This window comes from Physeter macrocephalus, chromosome 19 (assembly GCF_002837175.3).
Source record: "Physeter macrocephalus isolate SW-GA chromosome 19, ASM283717v5, whole genome shotgun sequence".
Classification (NCBI taxonomy): Eukaryota; Metazoa; Chordata; class Mammalia; order Artiodactyla; family Physeteridae; genus Physeter; species Physeter macrocephalus.
Window position 1 is genome coordinate 68602009 of NC_041232.1, and position 21815 is coordinate 68623823.

The 21815-nt window shown below is 39.3% G+C and overlaps 1 protein-coding gene across 7 annotated transcripts in view; it reads right to left on the reverse strand.

Annotated features, from left to right (window-relative positions):
- The window catches only part of CCDC68 (coiled-coil domain containing 68), a 50250-nt gene that overhangs the window by 4663 nt on the left and 23772 nt on the right, over window positions 1-21815 (reverse strand). For 6 of the 7 annotated variants that reach the window (XM_007124291.3, XM_007124289.4, XM_007124287.4 and 3 more), the window contains 4 exons: window positions 17109-17191; window positions 8594-8705; window positions 7192-7275; window positions 5763-6278 (listed from right to left, as the gene is read on the reverse strand). In XM_007124291.3, the coding sequence (XP_007124353.1) occupies window positions 6099-6278; window positions 7192-7275; window positions 8594-8705; window positions 17109-17191 (459 nt within the window). In that variant the 3' untranslated portion in view covers window positions 5763-6098. Of the gene's footprint in view, window positions 1-5762; window positions 6279-7191; window positions 7276-8593; window positions 8706-17108; window positions 17192-21815 lie in introns of those variants that run through there. The other variant, XM_024132272.3, reaches the window with a different exon arrangement.

A 21815-nucleotide genomic window follows, 5' to 3' on the forward strand; every position in this document is an offset into this window, starting at 1 on the left:
CTCTACAAGGCAGCCAAGCCAAACAATTTCTTTTTACAGATCTGGAAAGTGAGACTTTCCAGCAAAGACTCATGCCCAAGGTTGACTTGCCAGTTGGCTGCATGGGCAGGCCAGAAGTCTTTCAAGGATACATCTGTACAGAAAGTTCTGGGCCTGAAAGGTAACCGTGGGAGGAAGACAGAAGAGGAGCCATGGCTTTCAAAGAACAGCAACACACCAGCTCCCTTCCCTTGTAGGAAACAAAGGACTTAAAAAGTCATATAATTGAAGTTTAAAAGTTATTTTGTAAGACTCCATCTGCTGGGTTTGGAGTAAGCCAGCACCAGAATGCATGGTTTTGGGAAATAGACACCAGAATTTTGATGGAAGGAAAAGAGTTAATAATTCTGAGTACCTAGCAAATGTCAAGACTTTTGCCTGGTGTTTTCCAGACATTCTTTTCTTCGATATAAACTCATCTCTGAGGAGTAACTTTCATTGTTATGTATGTGAAAGAAATAATGCTGGCAAAACTCAAATTGACGAGGAACCTTGCATCCAATGACCCACAGGTAGTATATGCAGCATGGGTCTGCAAATGTGTAGGCTTTATGCAGGCCTGTCTGACTCCAAAACTCATGCTCTTTTCCCTGCAAGATGTTATTTTTCTGTGACCAGAGGAATTCGCCCAGCCTCCTTATATTACAAATAAGCAATCGGTGGATCCCAGGAGCTAAAGAGATTCAGTGATTTCTGAAAGGATTCCAGGTATGATATATAGGAAAGAGAAGACAGCAAACTGTCAGGGAATTAATCAACAATGAATCTACCCCAAACATCCAGCCCCCCGCAATACACCCAGTTACTTAGTCCCTGCCATGTCTGCAGCACCATACCAGGAGCAGAGGAAAAGTGAGACAGCACAGGAAAGGATAGTATCTTCCCTTTTAGTACACAGGATGCACCGTACGGTGGAGGTGATAAACATGTGACCATTAAAAAATTAAATAAGTTAAATGCGATTCAAGAGATGCCATAAGGCAGCCAGTAATTCAAAGGTATAAACAGAAATCAGTGTGACTAGAATAATTTTCCTACACAAGGACGTTTAACCTGGACCTTGAAGACAAGGTGAAATGGGTTAGGTGGAAAAAAGGGAGAGAAAAAAGATGAAGGCACAGTTCTTAAAGTGTAGTCCTGGAATCAACAATCTGAACATCCCCTGGGAACTTATTAGAACTACAAATCCTCAATTCCTAACCAAGCCATTGGACCAGAAACCCAGGGTGGCCGGGTGATGTGTTTTAAGATGTTCATCAGATGATTCTGATGTCTGCTCACATCCGAGAGCCACTGGACCAGAGTAGTTTTAAATGTTGGTTGTATATTGGAATTACCTGGGAGATTTACAATCTAGTGATGCCTGGGTCCTACCCCCAGTTTCCATTTAATTTGGTTGTAGTCTAGGTTCAGGAATTTTCAAAACTTCATAGGTGATACTAATGTACAGTTAAGATGAAGAACTACTGAACTAAGGAAAGCAGAGACAAGATGTGAATTTTGTACCTTCTTATCCCTCGGCATCTACACGGAATAATAACTAAAAGATGGAGAAAAAATCTTCACACATGAATCATTTCACTGTGATATTTCAAGAGTTAAGCACTTAAGTCTCACTCAGGAAATGTACTTCAGATTTGACAACTTGATGATATAGATGTTCCTTGTATAATGGAGATATATCGAATATACACTCCAAACAAGTGCAGGCATATATCAGGGCCAAGTACGTGGCTAAGAAAAACTCCTCTCTGTACAGTACTTTACAAGTTATGAAGCACAACTTGAAACACAATATCATGATGACAACAAGCATTGGAATAAAAATATTTTTGTGGCTGGACAAGTATGTAGAAGCTATTTGGAGTTTTTCCAAAATAAACTCCTACTTTCTCAAGTTGTTGCCTTCCAAACAATGCAGAAGCATAAGAGTTATCAGCTTAGACTGCCTTTATTTTCATATATTTCAACTTCTGTGATGATTTATTTCATCTACTGGATTTAGGTCTTTATTTTTGATTCATGGGCTTTCATATGCTTTTCTTTAACTAGAACAACTAAATGCATGAGTTTTCATCATTAGTTTACAAAATTACAAATCAATGACCAGAGTAAGTCCACCATTATGACTTTATCCAAGGATAGTTCACTGACAGTTTTCCAAAAGAACCTAATTTTTGCATACTTAAACTTCTAGCAACATGCTCTTGGAAGTAAATTAAATTTTAGGGATGATGGTGATTACATAAAGTAGGCTACTCTTCAAAGTCTAGAAAATGGAGTAATTTCTGAAGATGCATTTTCATATGAGCATGTCATTAGTGAAGAAGTTAGAAATGTGTGAAATGTGAGATGAATTTCAGAGCTGTAAATTAAGATGATGAAAGATATGCCAAAGTAGAAAGAAAAGTAAATAATTTTGGCAGAGTTAAGCAGAAATTTTCTGGTGATACTTAAAAGAGGTTTAAAATCCTGAAAGACTGAAAAGAAAAAGAAAAGGACAGAGTTAGATGAGTGAATTTTATCCCCTTGTGGAGGGCGGGGGGAAGTCCTTGGTAGGATAGAAAAGAATACACAGAAAAAAGTATTCATTTCCATGAGTCAAAAAACTGGAAAACAGAAAAACATTTAATGTGGTAACTGTGACAATGGCTAAAATACATACAAATGATCCTGCAAATTTAACATTATATCTGTTCATTTCTAAATATATAGAAATATATATCATTTTAAAATACAACTGTGTGTATATTGACACACAGGCATATCTGCACATACACACAGTTATTTGATCACCCAGATAAGTAGATATTGGGGGAAGAAAAGCATGTGCTTCAAAGTCAGGAAGACTCAAATGCAGCCGAGTCATTTTGAACAAGTGTCTTAACTTCTCTGAATCTCAGTTTAATCCCTGAGGGAGTAAATAATAACTTCCTCCCAGAGTAGATTTGAAGATTAAACAAAATGAAGTATGTAGCATGCCTTGAAAGAGATGAGTTGTTTATTATGGATGAGAAAACTATGCTGTCTGTATGGTTTAGAAAGTTGATGTCTTTAAAAGGGTTGTTCAGCTCTGGTGACCAATTTTTCACAAACTGAATCAGCTCACACTGTTATTTCAAAATAGGATAGTCCTAAGTTTGTGTGCAAGATAGTACACCCCTGCATATGTCCTCCCAGTTTAAGATCTTCATATCGAAGCACTGACTAGGGCTAGACTAGAAACAGGTTCACTCCAGCTCAAGCACTTACTAAATTCAGGTACTTGGTCCAAGATCACAGGTTCAGAGATGCTCTTCCTGACTCCCATCACTTTATAACTGTCACATTGTTTTACTCTTCTCGGGGCAGTTATCCCTCCCTAATTAAGTTGTGTACTTACTTGTTTATGTATTTACTGTATGTATCTTCAATTAAAATAAAGCTAGATGAAGTCAGGACAGTGTGTCCTGTTCATACAATGTACCTACCACTTAGAACATTTCCTGGTACATCATAAACACACAAAACTATTTGCTAAATAAATAAACTAATGTGGCTTGGCCGGGCTTTTTAAAGCTGGAGAGGGCATTGTAACATTCCCTGCAGTGAAGGAAATGATTTATCTACTGAAGACAATAAATTTTGAGGTCATAAAAGACATTCATCAATACTGCTATTATCTGAAGACTTTTTTAAATAAAAGAGAATGTTAGAAAATAGTAGTTTGAATCAACTTCATACAGAGAATCTTAGGCAGTACTGAGACATGCTGTCCCATCAACGTGGGCAGACTGCATCCAACCAAGAAGTTTCCATGAGGGGAACACAATCTATTGCTTCCTACTATCACACTGAGTGGCTACTCTGCAATTATTTGCTAAATTTGGGGATATAGAAGCAGTGCAATGGAAACAATACATTATTCTGGTCTAACTATTACATCAAAAGGCCAATTATATAATGTAGTGTATAGGTTAAGTTGCCAGTTTACTTAGGACAATAAAATTAGCTTTGGGGATGATATAAATAGAGACACGACTAAAAATATAAAATTGAATCAGAAGCAGTAGCACCATTGATGCCCTGACTCTGTGATGAGGGCTAACACTTAATTAGACATGACCAGAGCCTAGCACCATAACGAAAGATCCGAGAAAGACAACGATCTCTCCAATTAAAATGTATTACAGATGTATGATAATTAAAGCAGTAGGGCATTGGAGCCAAATAGGCAGATACACCATTGGAACAGATTTCCAGCATAAAAATTTAGTCTAGGATATATTGGCATTTCAGATTCATGAAGGAAGGCCAGACTGCTCAATAAAGTGAGACAACTAAAAAATTAGATCCCTACCTTACACCGGACTGCCTTGAATTACAGATAAACTTGGATCTCAATGAGAATTCCGGCTCAAAATAGTAATCTGAGCACGTGTGTTTTTCACCTCTACTTTCATTAGAACGATACCAAAGGATTTTTAAATATTGAAAGCCCTTAATAATAAAGAGGAAAAAAGAGGGCTATTAGCAGATCAGAAATGGCAGAACTGAAAGACTGAAAGTGAGTAAAGAGTCAACAGCAAGAGCAGAGGCAGCTGCAGGCGAGGCTGTGGCCGCTGAGGGAGATGTCTGATCCAGCAGACATGGAAGTTCAGAGAACACAGACCAACAATCTTAAAAATGGAGTCTTTGAGTTACCAGTTCAACTTCTAAAAATGTATCTTAAGGGAGGAAGTAATTATACAAATAATCAGTAATGTTTGGAAAAGTCTGTTGAATTCATTGCTGTTTACAAAAGCTTTACTGGAAAACAATCCAACAGCAGGGATTAAGTTAACTAAATTATTTCATAGCAATACAGTGGAAACCTTGGTGGCTCTTTAAAAAGATAATGTAAATTTTATTTGCCTGGTAAGCAAGGACCTCCTTGTTATACTGTTCTATACAGAAAAAGAGACCTCAGCATGGCCTAAAGGCTTTTTATGATCTAGCACCTTCCTACCTTTCCAATGTCATCCTACACTATTTACAGCTCTTTTAGATTAGAAGCACCCACAATGGCCTCCTGTCTGGCTACCTGACATGCCCTACCACCCAGTTTTCCACAAAGGTCATATTGAAATTCATTTTCTTAGAGAGATTGTTCCCACCCACCAATCTAAATGGTCCATATACATTCCTCCATCCAGGTATTATCGCCCAGAGTATTTTGTCCTTTTCCTGCAGAACCTTTCCAAGATATTATTAGTTACATATTGATTTATTTGTATCTGTCTCCCTCACCAGTTAGTAAATTCCAGAGACCAGGGCTCATGTCTATTGTGCTCAACATTGTTTATCCAAACTTAGTGCCTACACCATAGTAGCCACTCAATAAGTATTTACAGACTTACGTAACTAGTGATATGAAAAAATTGATGAAACAAATAAAAGTTTAAAAACACAATAAAATGATGCCATATATAGTCTGTATCTCTAATATATACACACAAGTATGTAACAGGCACAAAATTCCCACAGAAATAGAGACATACACAACTGGGCTGAATAATTGCCCTTAGATGGTATGTTTGAGTGGTTTTCTTATTATATTTGCTCATCCATATTTCCTAATTTGTATGGGATGAATGACCATATGTTAGTTATGTAAAAAAAGAAAAAATAGGTATTAAAATATTATAAGAAAAATATAAGAAAAAATATTTTATTAAGTAACATTTGTCAAAAGGCCAGTACATAAGAAAAGTTGGGAGGAAATGCCTTTAAAGACATTTCTTAGGAGGAAGGAGCTCTAATGCAACATAAATCACATCACCTGATGTAAACTAACCAATTTACATCTTACTTAGGTGAGAATCTAAGGAAAACCCAAGATGCGATGAGCTTACCCTCTAAAATAAAGAGAACGGTGGTCCCAGGAAGGTAGAAACGGCAAAACAGGGGGATGGTTACAAAACTTAAGTTGCAAAATATTTACAACCTCTTTATGTTATTATGATGTTTTTCTTCTGTTTGAGGAAAGCAGAAAGAAGGTGGCGGTGGAAAGAATGGTGAGGCGTGTGCTGGGAGTCCAATCATGGAGCTCCTCTCTGGTCTGTCCTGGGGAAGAGAACAGCTCCAAAAGATGAGCGGGTTTCCATGGAAGACAGAGCATCTCTGTACTCCACAGGACAGGACAACGTGACACACAGAGAAGTCACAGTGCTGAGGGATGAAGTAGAAAAGGTGACCAGGTCTAGGCAGTCCGTGATGAGCTGTTCAACAGAGACAGAAGGGGTGACACTGAGCACAAAGCAGAGCTGGGCTGGAGACACCTGGGGGTCATCAGGTGCTCCAATAACCACAGGGCTTCTCTGTACTTCCTGTGAGGGAGGGGTACCACCAGCCTAGGACTGCAGCTGAACGCCTGAAAAGGGCTTCCCCAGTCAAGGCGGGGATGAGTGGGCAGGAGTAAACACATCTTATCACAGTGTATTATAAAGTTTTATGATAAGTTTAAAAACACTGAAACGTAAGAAAATTTCAATTGGCTTCTTGAAGTAGGTGAGCCCTGAGGCAAAGCTTGGATGCCCTGATGGATATGGATGGAGAAAGAGGAGGAATAGGACGTCTCAGGACGGGGGAAAGAAACAAAAGACAGGAGACAGCAAACCCGGCTATCTGGCTAGAGCTGAGTTCACGCAAGAGTGGCCTTGACCAAGCTTCTAACTCAAGTCCACATCGAGAGATAGTATCACTGGTCTCCCCAGTAGAGAAAGTATTCTGGAACGTTTGAATAAACTTTCAACAATTATTTAATAATATTTAATATTAATAATTTAATAATATAAAATTATGTTTATACTTAATATTTTAATAATTATTAAGAGTACCTCCCCCACAAAGCTATAATTCTTATACATAGAAGATGCACACACACTCACAAAAAGACATTCATACCCACATAGAGACACACGCATGTCCTCACACATACACATAGACACAGTCACACACAATCACACAGACACATTCACATACAGACATACTTGGACACAGTGTCACACTGGCACACCATCGCACACAAGCACTCACACACACACAGGACACATTCATACACAGGCTCACAGATATACTGAACACACACACACTCACATTCATACTGAAATACAGAACAGATTCCCTCCTTACCTGGGCTTCAAGTACGTTAACTTTTTCTTTCAGATCTTCAATTCTTTTATCCTGTTCTTTTAAATTATTTTTTAAGCCTTCCATCTAAGATTTAAGAAACACAACATGCAAAAATCTTGTCAGGCAACAGAGAATAGCTCCTTAAGTCAGAAATTGTACAGGTTTCTGTGGTCAAGTAATGTTTATCAAATCAACAAAATTAAATCCCAAGCATTAGCGGACTCGGCGGGCTACAGAAAATAACGGGACAAATTGGCACCTGGGGATGAGAGCACACAGACAGTGCAATTAAACACTTTAATCTTTAGAAAACCCGTTCAAACCAAACTCAGCAGGAGTGCATCCTGTGGGAAGCAACACTGGTCCTTGTTATGTGTCTCAGCCACCTAACATTTTCATCCTGCATAGGCAGAGGCCAGGGGACATGATGCAAGACCATGGTCTGGCATGGGGAAGCTCCCTGCAGCAGAGATCTGGTCAACCAGCAGCATATTAAGGTGAGCCCACTTTGGAAGAAAAGCATCTGTTAAGAGGCAACGTGGAACTGGGGGACGTGGGGTGATATCCAGGACGGTGCCAGAAGAGAAGAAACGCGTGGATTCCAAGGCTAGCCCTATCACTTAACTACCGTGGGCCTCCGTTTTCTCATCTGGAAAATGAGGACATGGGACGCCCCCTCTGTCCTCCCTGACCCTCAAGCGCTATGACTCAATTCTCTGGCTGTTTGGTGAGGTCCTACCGCAGCAAGCATGAATGTTACATTTATGTCAAGAAGGCATTTGAGTTATTTGGAAGGACTCCTTTTAGAAACAAGTATTAGGTAGTTTTTAAAAAAAAAAGAATGGATGAAGTTCTGGTTTTAAGTCTAAAGCAGATTCCCAAACCAGATCAATACAAATCTTGACGTAAACTGTATGAGTACGCAATTCACCATCCATCTGGCTACCATCACGATGACCTCTTCTCTTTCACCTGCCGAGATGTTCCCAGCAAAGAAGGGCCAGGTTACAGCCCTGTGCTAACACACCCTCTACGTAAATTAACCACTTATGAGGTTATGGAAACAGATCATTTCTTCCTCAAGAAAGGGCTGAATCTCCTAATCTACCAAATCTGCTAAAGAACAGTGTGCATTATCTGGCTCAGAACACTTAAAAGAAAACACCAAAACATCTAAAGAGCAAAACACCATTTCCCAAATGTCTTCGTTGAGAACGTCACAGGTGTCGGCATAGAGACAAAAGGGGACACTGAAAACAGAGCCTTGTCACATGGGGATACAAAGGAAATGTCAATGGGGAGAAGAATCTCAGTGCTCGTAGAGTCCAGGCAAGCCACACGTATTTGGTCTTCTCCCTGTAAACGCACTAGCTACCGGAGAAACACACTTGATTAATCTGACCTCCTGGATGACGCTGCGCAGGTTCTGATGCTGGGAGTGAATCACAAACTGCAGATGAGAGATCTGCTCCTGGAGGAGGGAAATCTCCTTTTGAAGATCCTGGCAACTGGAACTGCAAAGGAAAAAAGAGAGAAAGGTTTGCTAAAGCATTATACAGCTATTTTTACAGCTGTGCGACCAGGATCTCCTCACACATGACTCTACTACTGGGCAGCATGTGGGTGAGATGCCCAGGGTCCCTTATGCCAAACAAGACACACTGAAGATAAACAGTCATGAAGCACGCTCTGATTAGCTCAGCCATGAACTTGAATGAGAGGATCAATTCATGTCAAAAGCGCCTCTCTGGCCACCTGTGACTCCCTCCCTCCAGCAGGTAGTTGAGTCAAGTTGCATCGAACCAGGTGAAGCACTTATATATCTAATCTGTCTCACCTAAGAGCATCCACAGACCTAGCATCCATCAGAACACACACAGATGGAATAGTAGGGTTAGAACATGGGGCCAGGAACGGAGACTTAACACATATATCAGAAACCAACTTCCGAGGATACAGGGGTTAGTATAGGTTGTGAATTGCCTGTTTGTCTTTTTTTTTTTTTTTTTTTTGGCTTCCTATTTTTGTTAATTCTACTACATGTAAATAAGGCAAGGTAAGAAAAATTAAATTCCAGCTAATATTTTGAGTCCACATTAACCATGGTGAAGAAAGATGAGTGAAGTTTGAATTTAGATTATTCATCCTTTCCCAAAGCTCCATTTAAGTAACTGGCATTGATTACATGGCTTTTGACTATTTCTCTTCTTGCCAATATTATTAGAGTTCGAGGCAAAATGCCTCGAGACAAGACCACTAAACTTGGCAGCATTGTAATTCTGGAGTCACATAACCTTTCTAAGCCTCAGTATAACAGGTATAACAAGCCCTACCTTTACAGCATTAAAAGATTATACTGTACACTTAAAGAGATAAAGTGAATGTGCTTTCGGAAAATGAGCGTTTTATAAAGTAATATATTATTTTAGCTTATTAAGGTTTCACAATTAGTAGCCAACATCCAATTCAATTGCAATTCTGATTTTCAGTCTCTACAAATATTACAAAGGTCACAGAAATTCATGTGACACTACGGCAGAACTTGTTCTCATTTTTTAAAAAAGAGTCTTCATTTTGTTTTACATCATGTACTAAAACATTGCTTCTCAAACATAATATGCATTGGAGGATCTTGTTAAATTGTCAGGGACCTTGTTAAGATGCACATTCTAATCCAATAGGCTGGGAAAGGGCTTGAGAATCTGCATTTCCAACATGCTCCAGGTGTTCCAGTGATTTTGCTGGTCCATTAGCCAGGCTTTGAGTGCTTTGAGTAGCACAGCACTAATCCACTACAGTTGTCTCAATAATGTTTAATATACAGTAAAGTCACTCAAAGCCGAGTAACTTTCAGGCAATTTGCAATATTTAAGACAGTCTTGATTTTTTTCCCTTGTTCAGTTTTGTATGAGAGAGCTTTAAAAAGAGTTTGTTTTACTGTAGAAAAAATTAATTTCTATAAAACTATAGAAATGTTTGCACAAGTACAAATGATGTATAATGATAGCCATTACTATTTATTTATCCTATGGAATGAAATAATTTATATTATCAAATACTGTACAATTACACAACATGTATGTCACAAAATATATGTGAAATGTAGTTCATTATTGTTCATAGCATTAAAAAATGGAAACAAACTAAATGTTCATCAATAGAAGACTGATAAAACAAATTATGCTATATCCATGCTACTTTTATTTTACATATACATATATATAACAGAGATAGACCAATAGACAATTTATATCAAAGATGATGTTACAGAATATTATAAAAAGGATGGTCTTTTCAACAAATGATATTGTGACAACTGGATACTCATAGGAAAAAATGAAAAAGAAAATTAATCCTAACCTCACTTCATCAAAAAAATAAATTCCATGTCAATAAAACTGGAGACCCAAAAAACTTTCAAAAGATAATACAGAAGAGCATCTTCATGAATTTGGAATAGAGAAAATTGTTAAAATAGAACTGAGAACAGTATTAACTGCAAAGTAAAAGAGAAGTTTGACTGGACAAAAATTTTAAACTTTTAGTCATCAAATGAGAGCGAGTAGGATAGCCTCAAAATCTCGGTAACATAAATGACTAATAAAGGCATTGTATCCAGAATATATAAGGAACATCTACAAATCAATGGAACAGGAACCCAGCAGAAAAATTAGAAAGTGACTCAAAAGGGCACTTCACAAAAAAAGATAAGTTGTGGACATAAGGATCAAAGTGACACAGAAGGCAAACAGAAATCTGGCCCACAGCTGGTGCTAAGATTCAAAATTGCTCCAGAGGGCTTCCCTGGTGGCGCAGTGGTTGAGAGTCCACCTGCCGATGCAGGGGACACGGGTTCGTGTCCCGGTCCGGGAGGATCCCACATGCCACGGAGCGGCTGGGCCCGTTAGCCATGGCCGCTGAGCCTGCGCGTCCGGAGCCCGTGCTCCGCGACGGGAGAGGCCACAACAGTGAGAGGCCCGCGTACCACAAAAAAAAAAAAAAAAAAAAAAAATTGCTCCAGAGAGAAGGGAAAAAAAGAGAAAAGAAAAGGAGGAAAGAGCAGTCAGACTCAGAACTTTCCTGGGGAATCATAAGAAAGAACTTGGGATGCTTTGCAGAGCCAGGTCAGCTATGAAAATTCATAAAATACAAAAATACTGTATATTATTAAAGGTGAGTATTCAAAATGGTCTCATTGTGTCTTATGATGACCCAGAACTCGGGGACTGAAAGGAGAAAAAGTCTTTAGAAGGATGTGAGTGGGTAGATATGTTCTCCAAAATAGAAAACTCAGGAAATTTCCCCATGTATTTCATGAGAATATTACCATCAAGCTCACCGTAAATAAATAAAAATCTGAAACAGGTCTTAAGATGGAAGAAAAGTATTTCTGGAAGCACTCTGGAAAGCGTAGGGGTTTCAGACTTATCTGCATTATACACTAGAGCAGTGATTTAAGGAAGTTGCAAAAAAAAAAAATCTCTTAGGTTTGTTCAGTAAACAGAAAACCTAGTCATCCATTTAAGGTCTTTGAAAGTGAGAATATAGCTAAATAAGCTGCATTTGAGCTCCCTTTAATCTCTGTTATTTATCTTTCAGTTGAAGCACTCAGTGCTTTCAGTTGAAGCACTCAGTCTTAATGTACTAAAGCAAAACAGTAAGAAGAAACATAATGAAGGCCAGGCCTAGGAAAGGAGGCCAAATGTCTGTATCTAGGATTTATGCTCTGTCTCCCAATGCCTCAATATAAATACAAAGTCAATGTTGAAATTAAAATAGAATTGAAAACTGCTGCTTCCAGAAAGTTGTAGAAGATGTGTTTTCCCCTGTTCTTCCTATTAAGTCAACCCCAAACCTGAACATTATACATCAACAAACACAAGAAGACTCTGAAAGGTGGAAAGAAGAAGGAACACTAGCTCGGGACCTTGGGATCCAGGGAACAACACAATGGTGAGTTCCCTGGGTTTTCTTTTTGCTTCATAGATGCTAGGCTTGGAGCTGAGAAAGTCCACAGCTTAGAAACGGCAATGGCAGCACAGAAAAAGCCCCAACAAAAAGAGAGGAAAAGCTTGGCTCCACTCTTTTGAGAAAGGGAACTGAAGATGCTCTCTCAAATCACTATGGATGAAGAGTGAACAGAGTACCATTTCTGGTCTTCTTCGTGTTAGAGTCCCTAGTGTTCAAGAGAGGAAGTCAATCTTATCTTTAACTTGCAGAAATGTGAAAACAAATGGTTTGTCTTCTGTAACATGGGATAACGGCAGAATAAGTACTAGGCAAGAAGCACATCCTCAATCTCTCTGCTGGCCAATGTCTGCCAAAGACTTGGTCAAAGGAAATCAAGGTCATGGAGGACTGTCTCTCCATCCAATTGTCAGAATACTTTAAAATCTATTTTGGGCGTAACTTCCACCATCCGAGGCAGCATTATTGAGTCCTGCCACACTGCCCTCTGCTACTCACTGTTAAAATGGCTTTGACTGGGGCTTCCCTGGTGGTGCAGTGGTTGAGAGTCCGCCTGCCGATGCAGGGGACACGGGTTCGTGCCCCGGTTCGGGAAGATCCCACATGCCGCACAGCAGCTAGGCCCGTGAGCCGTGGCCGCTGAGCCTGCACGTCCGGAGCCCGTGCTCCGCAAGGGGAGAGGTCACAACAGTGAGAGGCCCGCGTACCGGGAAGAAAAAAAAAAGGCTTTGACTGAATTGTTCTTTGGTGGCATGGTATCGTTTTTAAAAGTATTTCCTGAGGTACAGCTTCTGTGTTTACTGTAATGATTTTGTTGAACACATCGTTCACGGTACTTTTTATGAACATATCCTGGAAATTTTCTCTCTGGCCTTACAGATACATTAAAAAGAACTGGACGTTTCCTAAAGAACTGGTTGGGGTTAGTCATTTGGACGTTGTCACTCACAAAACTAATCATAATTTTCTCGTTGGGTTGGCTGCTAGAAAATTTAAAATTGAGTCAGTGGTCCACTGTGAGCACGTGTATACATTTTGTGGGCCAACCTCATTATATACCTGTTCTTGTATCTCCTTGGCCTTCTCATCTAATCTATTTCCAGTTAAAGGATTATGTTATTTTTATGTAGTTTTTGTAAATGATCTTACATTTTCTTAGAACTCAGGGTACATAAATGCGTAATTGCAAAGTGTATGAAGAACATGAGGATGGCCATATTTGCACAACCCCAGAACATAGCCCTTTTAGGTCTTTATAAATTGTACTTATTATCAGGGATTAATGCATTATGCTGTTTATAGGAATGAAAATTCCAGAAGAGATAAAAAGAGCTAGATACTGAGAGACAAAATGAATGCAACAAAAGTAGCAACTGAAACTATGTTGCATGTACCCGATGCTGCTACTTCTGGACACACTACTCATAGCCAGGCATTGGGCATATGAATAACCCCATATGGAATTCCCACTTGAGAGAGAAGATAGTGAGATTGGTGGCATCCTGGAGCTTCTCTGAAGCTATGAAAAAATCATACTAGAGTCTACAGGGACTCAGGTTTCCTGCTCTTTAGGATTTGATGTTTCTTTGGACCTTTATGGTGGCCATTACTAAATGTGAGTCCCCAGTGGAAGAGAGGGAAACTGACGATCACAACCATAAGAATCGGAGACGCCAGGTCCTTACCTTTCCCAGGCCAGACCAAGGTGAAAGAATAAACAATACGTAGGTATAGCTCTGTTCACATTTCAACCAAAACTCAGGAATATGTATTACTATTGCCAGTCAAAATCTTCCCCATTGTTTTCAGTGGTAGCACTAAATGGGCGGGGGATGGGGGGGGCTTAAGACAGCCCTCAAAACTACCAAAGATAAATGTACAATGTAAGTAACAACAGTATGCTTTGACATGCAACCACATCTTCAAGATACCCCGTTTCTTCCTCTAAGGAATGTACCATCCCTAAGCACCTTCTACAGGTATGTTGAAGCCAACACACTACTTGTCTTTAGAAAGCCCAAATGTGTTCCCCAAGGGATAACTCTAACATGGGCCTGTGTGTTTGCCTGTGACATCACAGGGCAGAGAGAGAAGTTGGAAAACTGCCTTCTGCTTGGAGAGTAGGACTTCCCGAAACAGGGGACTGAGGAAACCAATCAGAGAAAAGGTCTCTGGAGTTTCCAGAAATAAGAGAAAAAAAGTCAAGTCTCCTCTATAGAAGAACAAGCACAGGCTTTGCTACGGCAATACCAGAGTCCAAACTCCCAGCCCTACAACTTCTGGAAAGCTGAGTGATCTTGACAAGTCATGTAACCAATTAGAAGCTCTGTTTCCTTCCTGAAAGGTCGATGGAAAGATTAAATTAAATAAGGTACCTCAGGTTACTTTATAAACTGAAAGGCACTATGCATGTGTCAGTCAGTACTGATGGTAGTAGAAATATGGGGTCAACCTTGCTTTTAAAAAAGATGCTTCTGCCAAACCCTTTTACTCCCGTTAACAGTAATTGTGAGTTTCTGCTGTACAACAAAGTGAATCAGCTATACATATACATGCACACCATTGTAAAGCAATTATACGCCAATAAAGATGTTAAAAAAAAAAAAGTAATTGTGAGGATTAGCTTAATATAATGGTACATACATACCCATATACAAGAAGAAACTCTTTTTCTTCTGAATTATAAAAGCTTAAAAGTTATCATCCTCAGAGATGCTTTCTAATATTAGAAATGCCAAGTTACAACATATTGAATTTTTTTATCTCTTTATCAAAATTGTAGAATGAAACTCACTGCAATTCAAGAGAGTCATGGCACCTATCAAACTATCTATGTTTAAGGGAAATTAAATCACCCATAGCCCCTGCTCAGGGAAGAAGCCCTAGGCTATTCTTTGGGTAAGGGGAGGCCACCCACAAGGATGGGAGGGGACGCCTGCCAAAGGCTATTGGTTGGATGTCAATGCAGGGGTTGGTCGAGATGATCTATCTGTCTAATACAGGAAGTAGTATTAGGCCAGTCAGACTCTTTCCTCTGGACTCTGAAAGGAAAATACAGAGAATACAAACCAGCTGGTGAAAAATGGTGGGAAAAGGTAATGAATCATCCAGGAAGAACAAAGAACAAGAAAAGAGTGAAACTGCATAAACACGCATCACTAAGTGGGATCAGCAAAATAATCTGGTTTTTCAAATCACATTAGGTGCTAAAGGGTTGTCCTCCTGTCTTCCCATGAGTACATCTTCTTTATGGCCATATCTATTCAGTCTTAACCTAACAGAAATCCTATTTATGGTAGCTTAACCAAGTCTCTATTGCTTTAACTAAAAGAATCTGACTGATACTGATTTCATTTTCTTGTCACTTAGCAAAGTGAATACCTCTACACATGGCTCAAAATAACAAGTAAAATAAATATTTGTGTTACCTACAATTTATGAAAACTGCACAAGCCAGGATGTTCAAACACCTTTCTGGAAACACAGAAGCTCCATTTCCCTCAAGGTATTTCTAAAACCTCCTCAAGAGCTTTTTGAGAATTCTTTATCCTGACTGCTCATATATAATAGAACTGAAAGAATAGATCAGTTTGGTTTTTAAAACCATTACATTTTTGGCTCAAAGACTGACAAAACCTCTGTTATCAATAAAAAATCATTTTTTAAAGAATAAATCAAACTCATTGTCTGGACTCTTAATGGAAGGCACAGTGTACCTGCTGCAGTTCTGCTGCATGGAAAAGCTCTCTTTAGGGGAAAAAAAAGAGGTAAGCCAAAATTTACTTAGAGTTAAATTATGAGTATATACAAGTAATTCCAAAGACCTATGGATATTTTCCATAGTACTTCCTTTATTCTCTACAGAGATGTACAGTGCTATGAAACTCAGAAATCCACCTTCTGGGGCTATATGCGTGTTCACAGAGAAGCGTATGAGGAAATTATTATCAGTGGTATCTCAGTGTGTTTCAAATATGTAGATACAATTGCCAGGGTCAGCCCAGTTCTGGACTTTGGCTTATGAGGTCCAATGAAGAGAAAGAGAGATAATGGGAAAGGAAAAGGAGATAGGAAAAAATCAAAAGACCAAGAGAAAGTGATGTCTGAGCATATGTTATTGAATAAATGAGAACAAGAATGTGTACATTTTGAGATTCATAATACTGCCTAGAGCAATAGCTCTAGATGGATGAACTAAGGTCTTGAAATAGATTTGACTTTGAATGTTATATCAGAATATATAATGATTGTGGTAGGCTTAGAATTAAAAGAAAAGAAAAAAAAGAAAGGAAAGGAAAAGAAAAGAAAAAGTTCAGGAAATTTCATATGAGTTATTCTATGACATTCCAGAGAATTTTTCTAACAGCAGCCGAGTAGTCAAGCCATTCGATATCCATAAACCCATAAATCCATCCCTACCCCAGCACACAAGGACCAGGACTGCTTGTGAATTACGAGTATTTGTAAGTAAGTCCCAAGAACTAAGGATGCTTTTCACAGTATTTCCTTCATTCTCTACAAAGTTGGGAGCACGACAAAACTATCTTACAATTCCACTTGCGGGCTAGCTAATTTAAGGCCGGCTGTAGCAGAGATCCATTAACAAAATCAGAAGTATCAGGGGAATGGAGACCTCAACAGCATCCTCTTCAGCACCAAGGGTAAACAGGGAGGGGACAGGCTCATTCACTCTGCAAAAGGATTAACGAGCCACCACACACATATACACACACCAGTTTCCCGGTACCCCCAGTGACCTCTGCTCCGTCCAGATTCCCCAGTGGGTAGGGAGGGAGAGGCACATGGCTGTTAATGCTAAGAAATCTTCCTTCCTCCTGCACTTTCAGCCTTCCTTTCCCTTGGGGGATAGTTGCCTTCTATCCACTGGTCAGTGGACCGGAAGAGAGGAAAGATACCAGGAACTGCTTTTACTTAGGAGATTTGCAAACCTTTTAGCATATGTAGCGTTGGATTTGAGATGCAGCAGCTTGTTTTCCAAAGACAGTTTTTTTTCTAGCAGTGTCCTCTTTTCCTAGGAGAAAATAAAATACAATTTTTGCTCATTTCTTTTCCTTTATTTCTCTCTCTCTCTCTCTCTGTCTTTCTCTCTCTCGTTCTCTTTCTATGTACGTGTGTGTTCAGCAAGGAATTCTTGCAAACTGTTCGCAAAAGATGCTTCTTGTAATACTAGAAATATGTTTTGAGCTAAAGAACTAATTTCATATGGAGCTGTTACAACCCACCCCAGTGAAGCCCGGGGCAGGCATTCTCCAGCATGGTTTACAAGGGTAACAGGGAAGAGCCAAATCAGACTACATGTTGGATCTGTTTCTTTTACTTTAACCTTTGCTTTCCGCTGCTTTTGTTTACTAAAAGGATGCTGTCTATACATAACGGCCTGCCTCGGGGAACCCTGCCCCTCTGCCTGAATGTTAAACCAAAGTGCCTTTGTTAGGGAAACATCCAGACGCTGTTCCACCCGTGGATGGCTGCAAGAAAGAAGAAATTAACACATCCCCTCCCCGAGGCTGGCCGTTCCAGGTGATATTTGCAAAACTTATGGCCTTTTTACTTTACTTCCTCATCGCCTCCCCCTCTGTGCTATAAAAGAAACTGGCATCCAAACCCCGATAAGATGGTTATTTTGAGACTTTAGTCCGCCATCTTCTCGGTCTGCCAGCTTTCTGAATAAAGTCGTGTTCCTTGCCTCAACACCTCGTCTCCGATTTATTAGCCTGTCGTGCGGCGAGCAGAGCGGTTTTGGACTCGGTAACATAAGTCGCTCAAGGACAGGTCAAGACTAGTTGTCTTCACTGCCCTCGTTTGTCTGGAGAGCTTTGCTTTGGCCCCTCCCCCAGTCCGCTGCTCAGTCGAACGTCTCTTCTGTCTCTCCATCCCGCCCTAAATGCTAACTGCCTGCCCATCTCTCTCTAGACACTGGCTCTCCCATCATTCCACCTGCTTCTCCAACGTTAGTCTGAGTTGTTGGTATCCAAGGATATGATTGCACTTGTCTTGATACCTACCTGCTTACACGGCATCTGTCAGAGGTAGAAAAGTAGTAAATGTATATTTAGTGAAGGATCAAGGCCATAAGTGTTAAAGTCACTTCCTCATCAGGATATAACAGAAATTTTGACATTGTGAAAGAATCCCTAAAGAAATGCCTTATTGCCATCATTAAACCAAACTCTCTCCATCCAACAGGAAAATAGACAAGTCCATGAAAAACCAAGCTGGGATGATTGTGTTCTTTTTTATATCTGATGGAAAGAGATGTTTTGACAGTATTTACAATGCTGTTTAAAATCATTCCTTCTGTAGTATTTATGTGGGTAAAATACAAGACAGTGCCATTATAGCAAAAATCTCAGAATATCTTTGGACATGGACAGACCTGGTTCTGAAACTTGGTGACTGTGTTAATTTTTGCCAAGGTTTTAACCCCTCTAGACCTTATCACTGTTAAGAAAAATTAACCAAAACTTGTAAATCAAAGTATATTATTTTAATGTCATATTGGGTCATTGTTTAATAACCTGACACAAGGATTTTTTAATTCTCTTGGAGAATTTCTTTGTGTGTGACTTTATTATTTATTATTTGATTAGAGCTCTGACTTTGTGAAGTTGCATGTTAATTTGTGGGTTTCTGCCTGGTAGAAAAGGTAATCCCAAAGGTTATGGTTTATTGCCTTAAAGAATATTAACTACCTTTGTATCTAACCTAGTAAATAGCCAATTTCAAAAACTATTTTTTTTAAACCAGCTTTCCAATCTTACTGGTTCCCTCATTAATTAATGAGTTGACTAAAACATCTGACATGTATTCATTCTATATTTGTTTGAGTCAAGTTTTTGACTTTTTGAACATCCCTAAGATGGGGATAATATTATCTATATTGAAATGTTGGGATGATTGGAGATGTATGTGAAAGGTCTACATGCTTCTCGGAAACATATTAGGACCTCAATATATAATAATTTGAAGGTGCCAAATACTTCATATCTTATGTGCTCTGTTGTTTTTAAAATTTATACTTTTTCAAAAATTTCCTGTAGCATTCTTGTCACATATATTAGATACTGTTCTGGTGTAGCCTTAGTTGATCTGAGGGATCAAGATACTCTTTGCAAGCTTATTAGGACACTTGGGTCATCAAAGAAACACATCACTGATAATATATTTTGAATTTATAGGAGGAAAAATGGTGTTTAACAAACATTCTTTCTAATGGACTGACTCTCAATTCATGAATCTTTATCACCAGGGTTCAAGGAGACCAGACAGCTGGACAAGTAAACGTTCTGCCTTGGTCAAGCCTCGAGTATTTAGCTTGGACTCTTTTTTAAATTTAATTTTTATTTTATATCGGAGTATAGTTGATTTACAATGTTGTGTTAGTTTCAGGTGTATAGCAAAGTGGTTCATTTATATGTACATGTTTATCCGTTCTTTTTCATATCCTTTCCTGTATAGGTTATTACAGAATATGGAGTAGAGTTCCCTGTGCTATACACTAGGTCCTTGTAGCTTGGACCCTTAACGCTCCCTCTCTAACAACACGGAAAATCACACTCCATCAGCTAGCACTTCTCAGGGACGGTGTCTTCTGGGAAGGGAAAGGCGTTCACAGCACCACCTAGTGGGCGATCCACTCTTGCCAAGACCACACCTCTGAAGAGCGTAAGAGTTCCCTCCCCTTATTGATCACGGTGGGGTGGACACCAGCTTAAATCATTGCCATATGTTAACATCTAAATGATTTAGGAATCAACGGTATCCTTTTTATCCCACATCAGAGAAGATGTGCGCATAATGGAAAGGACTGTGGAATAGTCCCTCATTTGCACTGTCCTTGTTGATAAAATGATGATGAGGAATTAGGTGGTCTCAAAAGAGCCTTTGAGCTCTAAAATTCTAATAGAGCTAAATCAATGACACTGGAAAACAAATATGATGCAACAGAAGTGCACTGCCAGCCAAAGGAACATATGCCATATTAAAATGCTCTTATTGGGCGGTTTTTCTGGCTTATCACTGTGTTTATGGAATTCATTCTCACTGCATTCCTGATTAAAGTGGGACAGATGGTGAAGGCTTTAAGTAATGTGTTCATTACCAGACCTCATACCACTAATGGCTATTTACTGGAGCAGTGGCTTGTGCAAGTGAGTAGAAAATGAATCCTTCTCCAGGGGGTACCCACCACCAGGGCAGTATTTATCAACCTTTGTTGTGGATGTTCGTTTTTAATTTTCATTTCCTTTTTGAACTCACGGCCTTTTCTTATTAATACAAAGGTCTCAGTACCCCCTCCTCTCATTCCGATACACACTCCCCTCCTGAGAAACCCTTCATCACAGCCTTTATCCTCAGTATCTCCTTAGGCCAAGATGTTACCAAGCTTTGCTTCTTATAGTTTTATCTATTTGCATGATCATTTTACAAATGTAATGTATCTTTAAACTAAATATGTTTAAAAAATAAAAATAAAACTCCTGCACATTTTCCTTCCACTGCATCCCCATGAACCTCCACCTCCCAGAGATTCCAAAAGACTCCACTCTAGGAAGTCACTGAACTAGAATGTTCTGGAAGTTTCCTGCATGGCCTTGCTGAACCATGGGCATTCTGTCCACTTACTATGTCACAGAGCTCCTACAGACAGCTCTCCATTTTGGGTCAATATCAAGACAAATGCTAGGCCATCACTTCTCAAAAATGTCTGCCAGTCTCTAAGCCACTTAACCTTATTCTGGGGTCCATCCCTACCTTCAGTTGGATGTCGGCTTCCCTAAGGACCCCTGGGAGAATGAATGAAAGGAGATCTGGGCAGTTCCTTGAGTCTCACCCAACCCAGATATATTACATTGTAATCTCCACAAAGAGACTGTATCTCGTTCATTCACAAATAAATATCTAGCTTGGAGCTCTGCCTGGTACACGGTACACGGTGGGAGCTCAAATATTTGTTGACTAAATAGTCCAGTGACTATACCCTGGAATTCTGAGATGAACTCACATCCAGTACAGATTTCTTGGGGTTTCTAGAAGATAGAAATTACATGACACTATTTTTTTGTTCATTTTCAGGGACTGACAGCTGACCGGTAAACATGACCCAGTGTTATTGGGTTTGAGGTGATGGCAAACCTAAATTTAAATGTCAAGCTGGTTGATCAAGTAGTTTGATTAAACAACCCTATTTGCATTCCAGAATTGTCTTCCTTTCCGAAATGCAAACGTTCCTTGTGCTACCTTAGTTTGCTAAACTGTTTACTACAGGATAAATATTCTAACATTGCAAAGTATTCATCCAAATGTTACAGTTTGTCCAAAACATCATAATTATAAACTGTTACACCAGGGCAAACCAGCTACCTGAGGACATTCTAGCCCTGTGATTTTGGCTAAAGTAAAACACTCAGCATTACCCACCGTACAACACAGATGTAGCTGTATATTATTATTATTAGATTCAGTTAAGGCTGGGCTTATTTAATTTTCGTGATTTCCTCATAGGACCTTCATTAAGATCACAAATTCAGCCAAACTCACAGTGTTATAAATTAAATTCTTGGGAAACATGTAAAAAATTAATCAAGGTTTCTCAGGCAAATATCCTGAATGTTGAAATGTGATGCCTTTGAAGT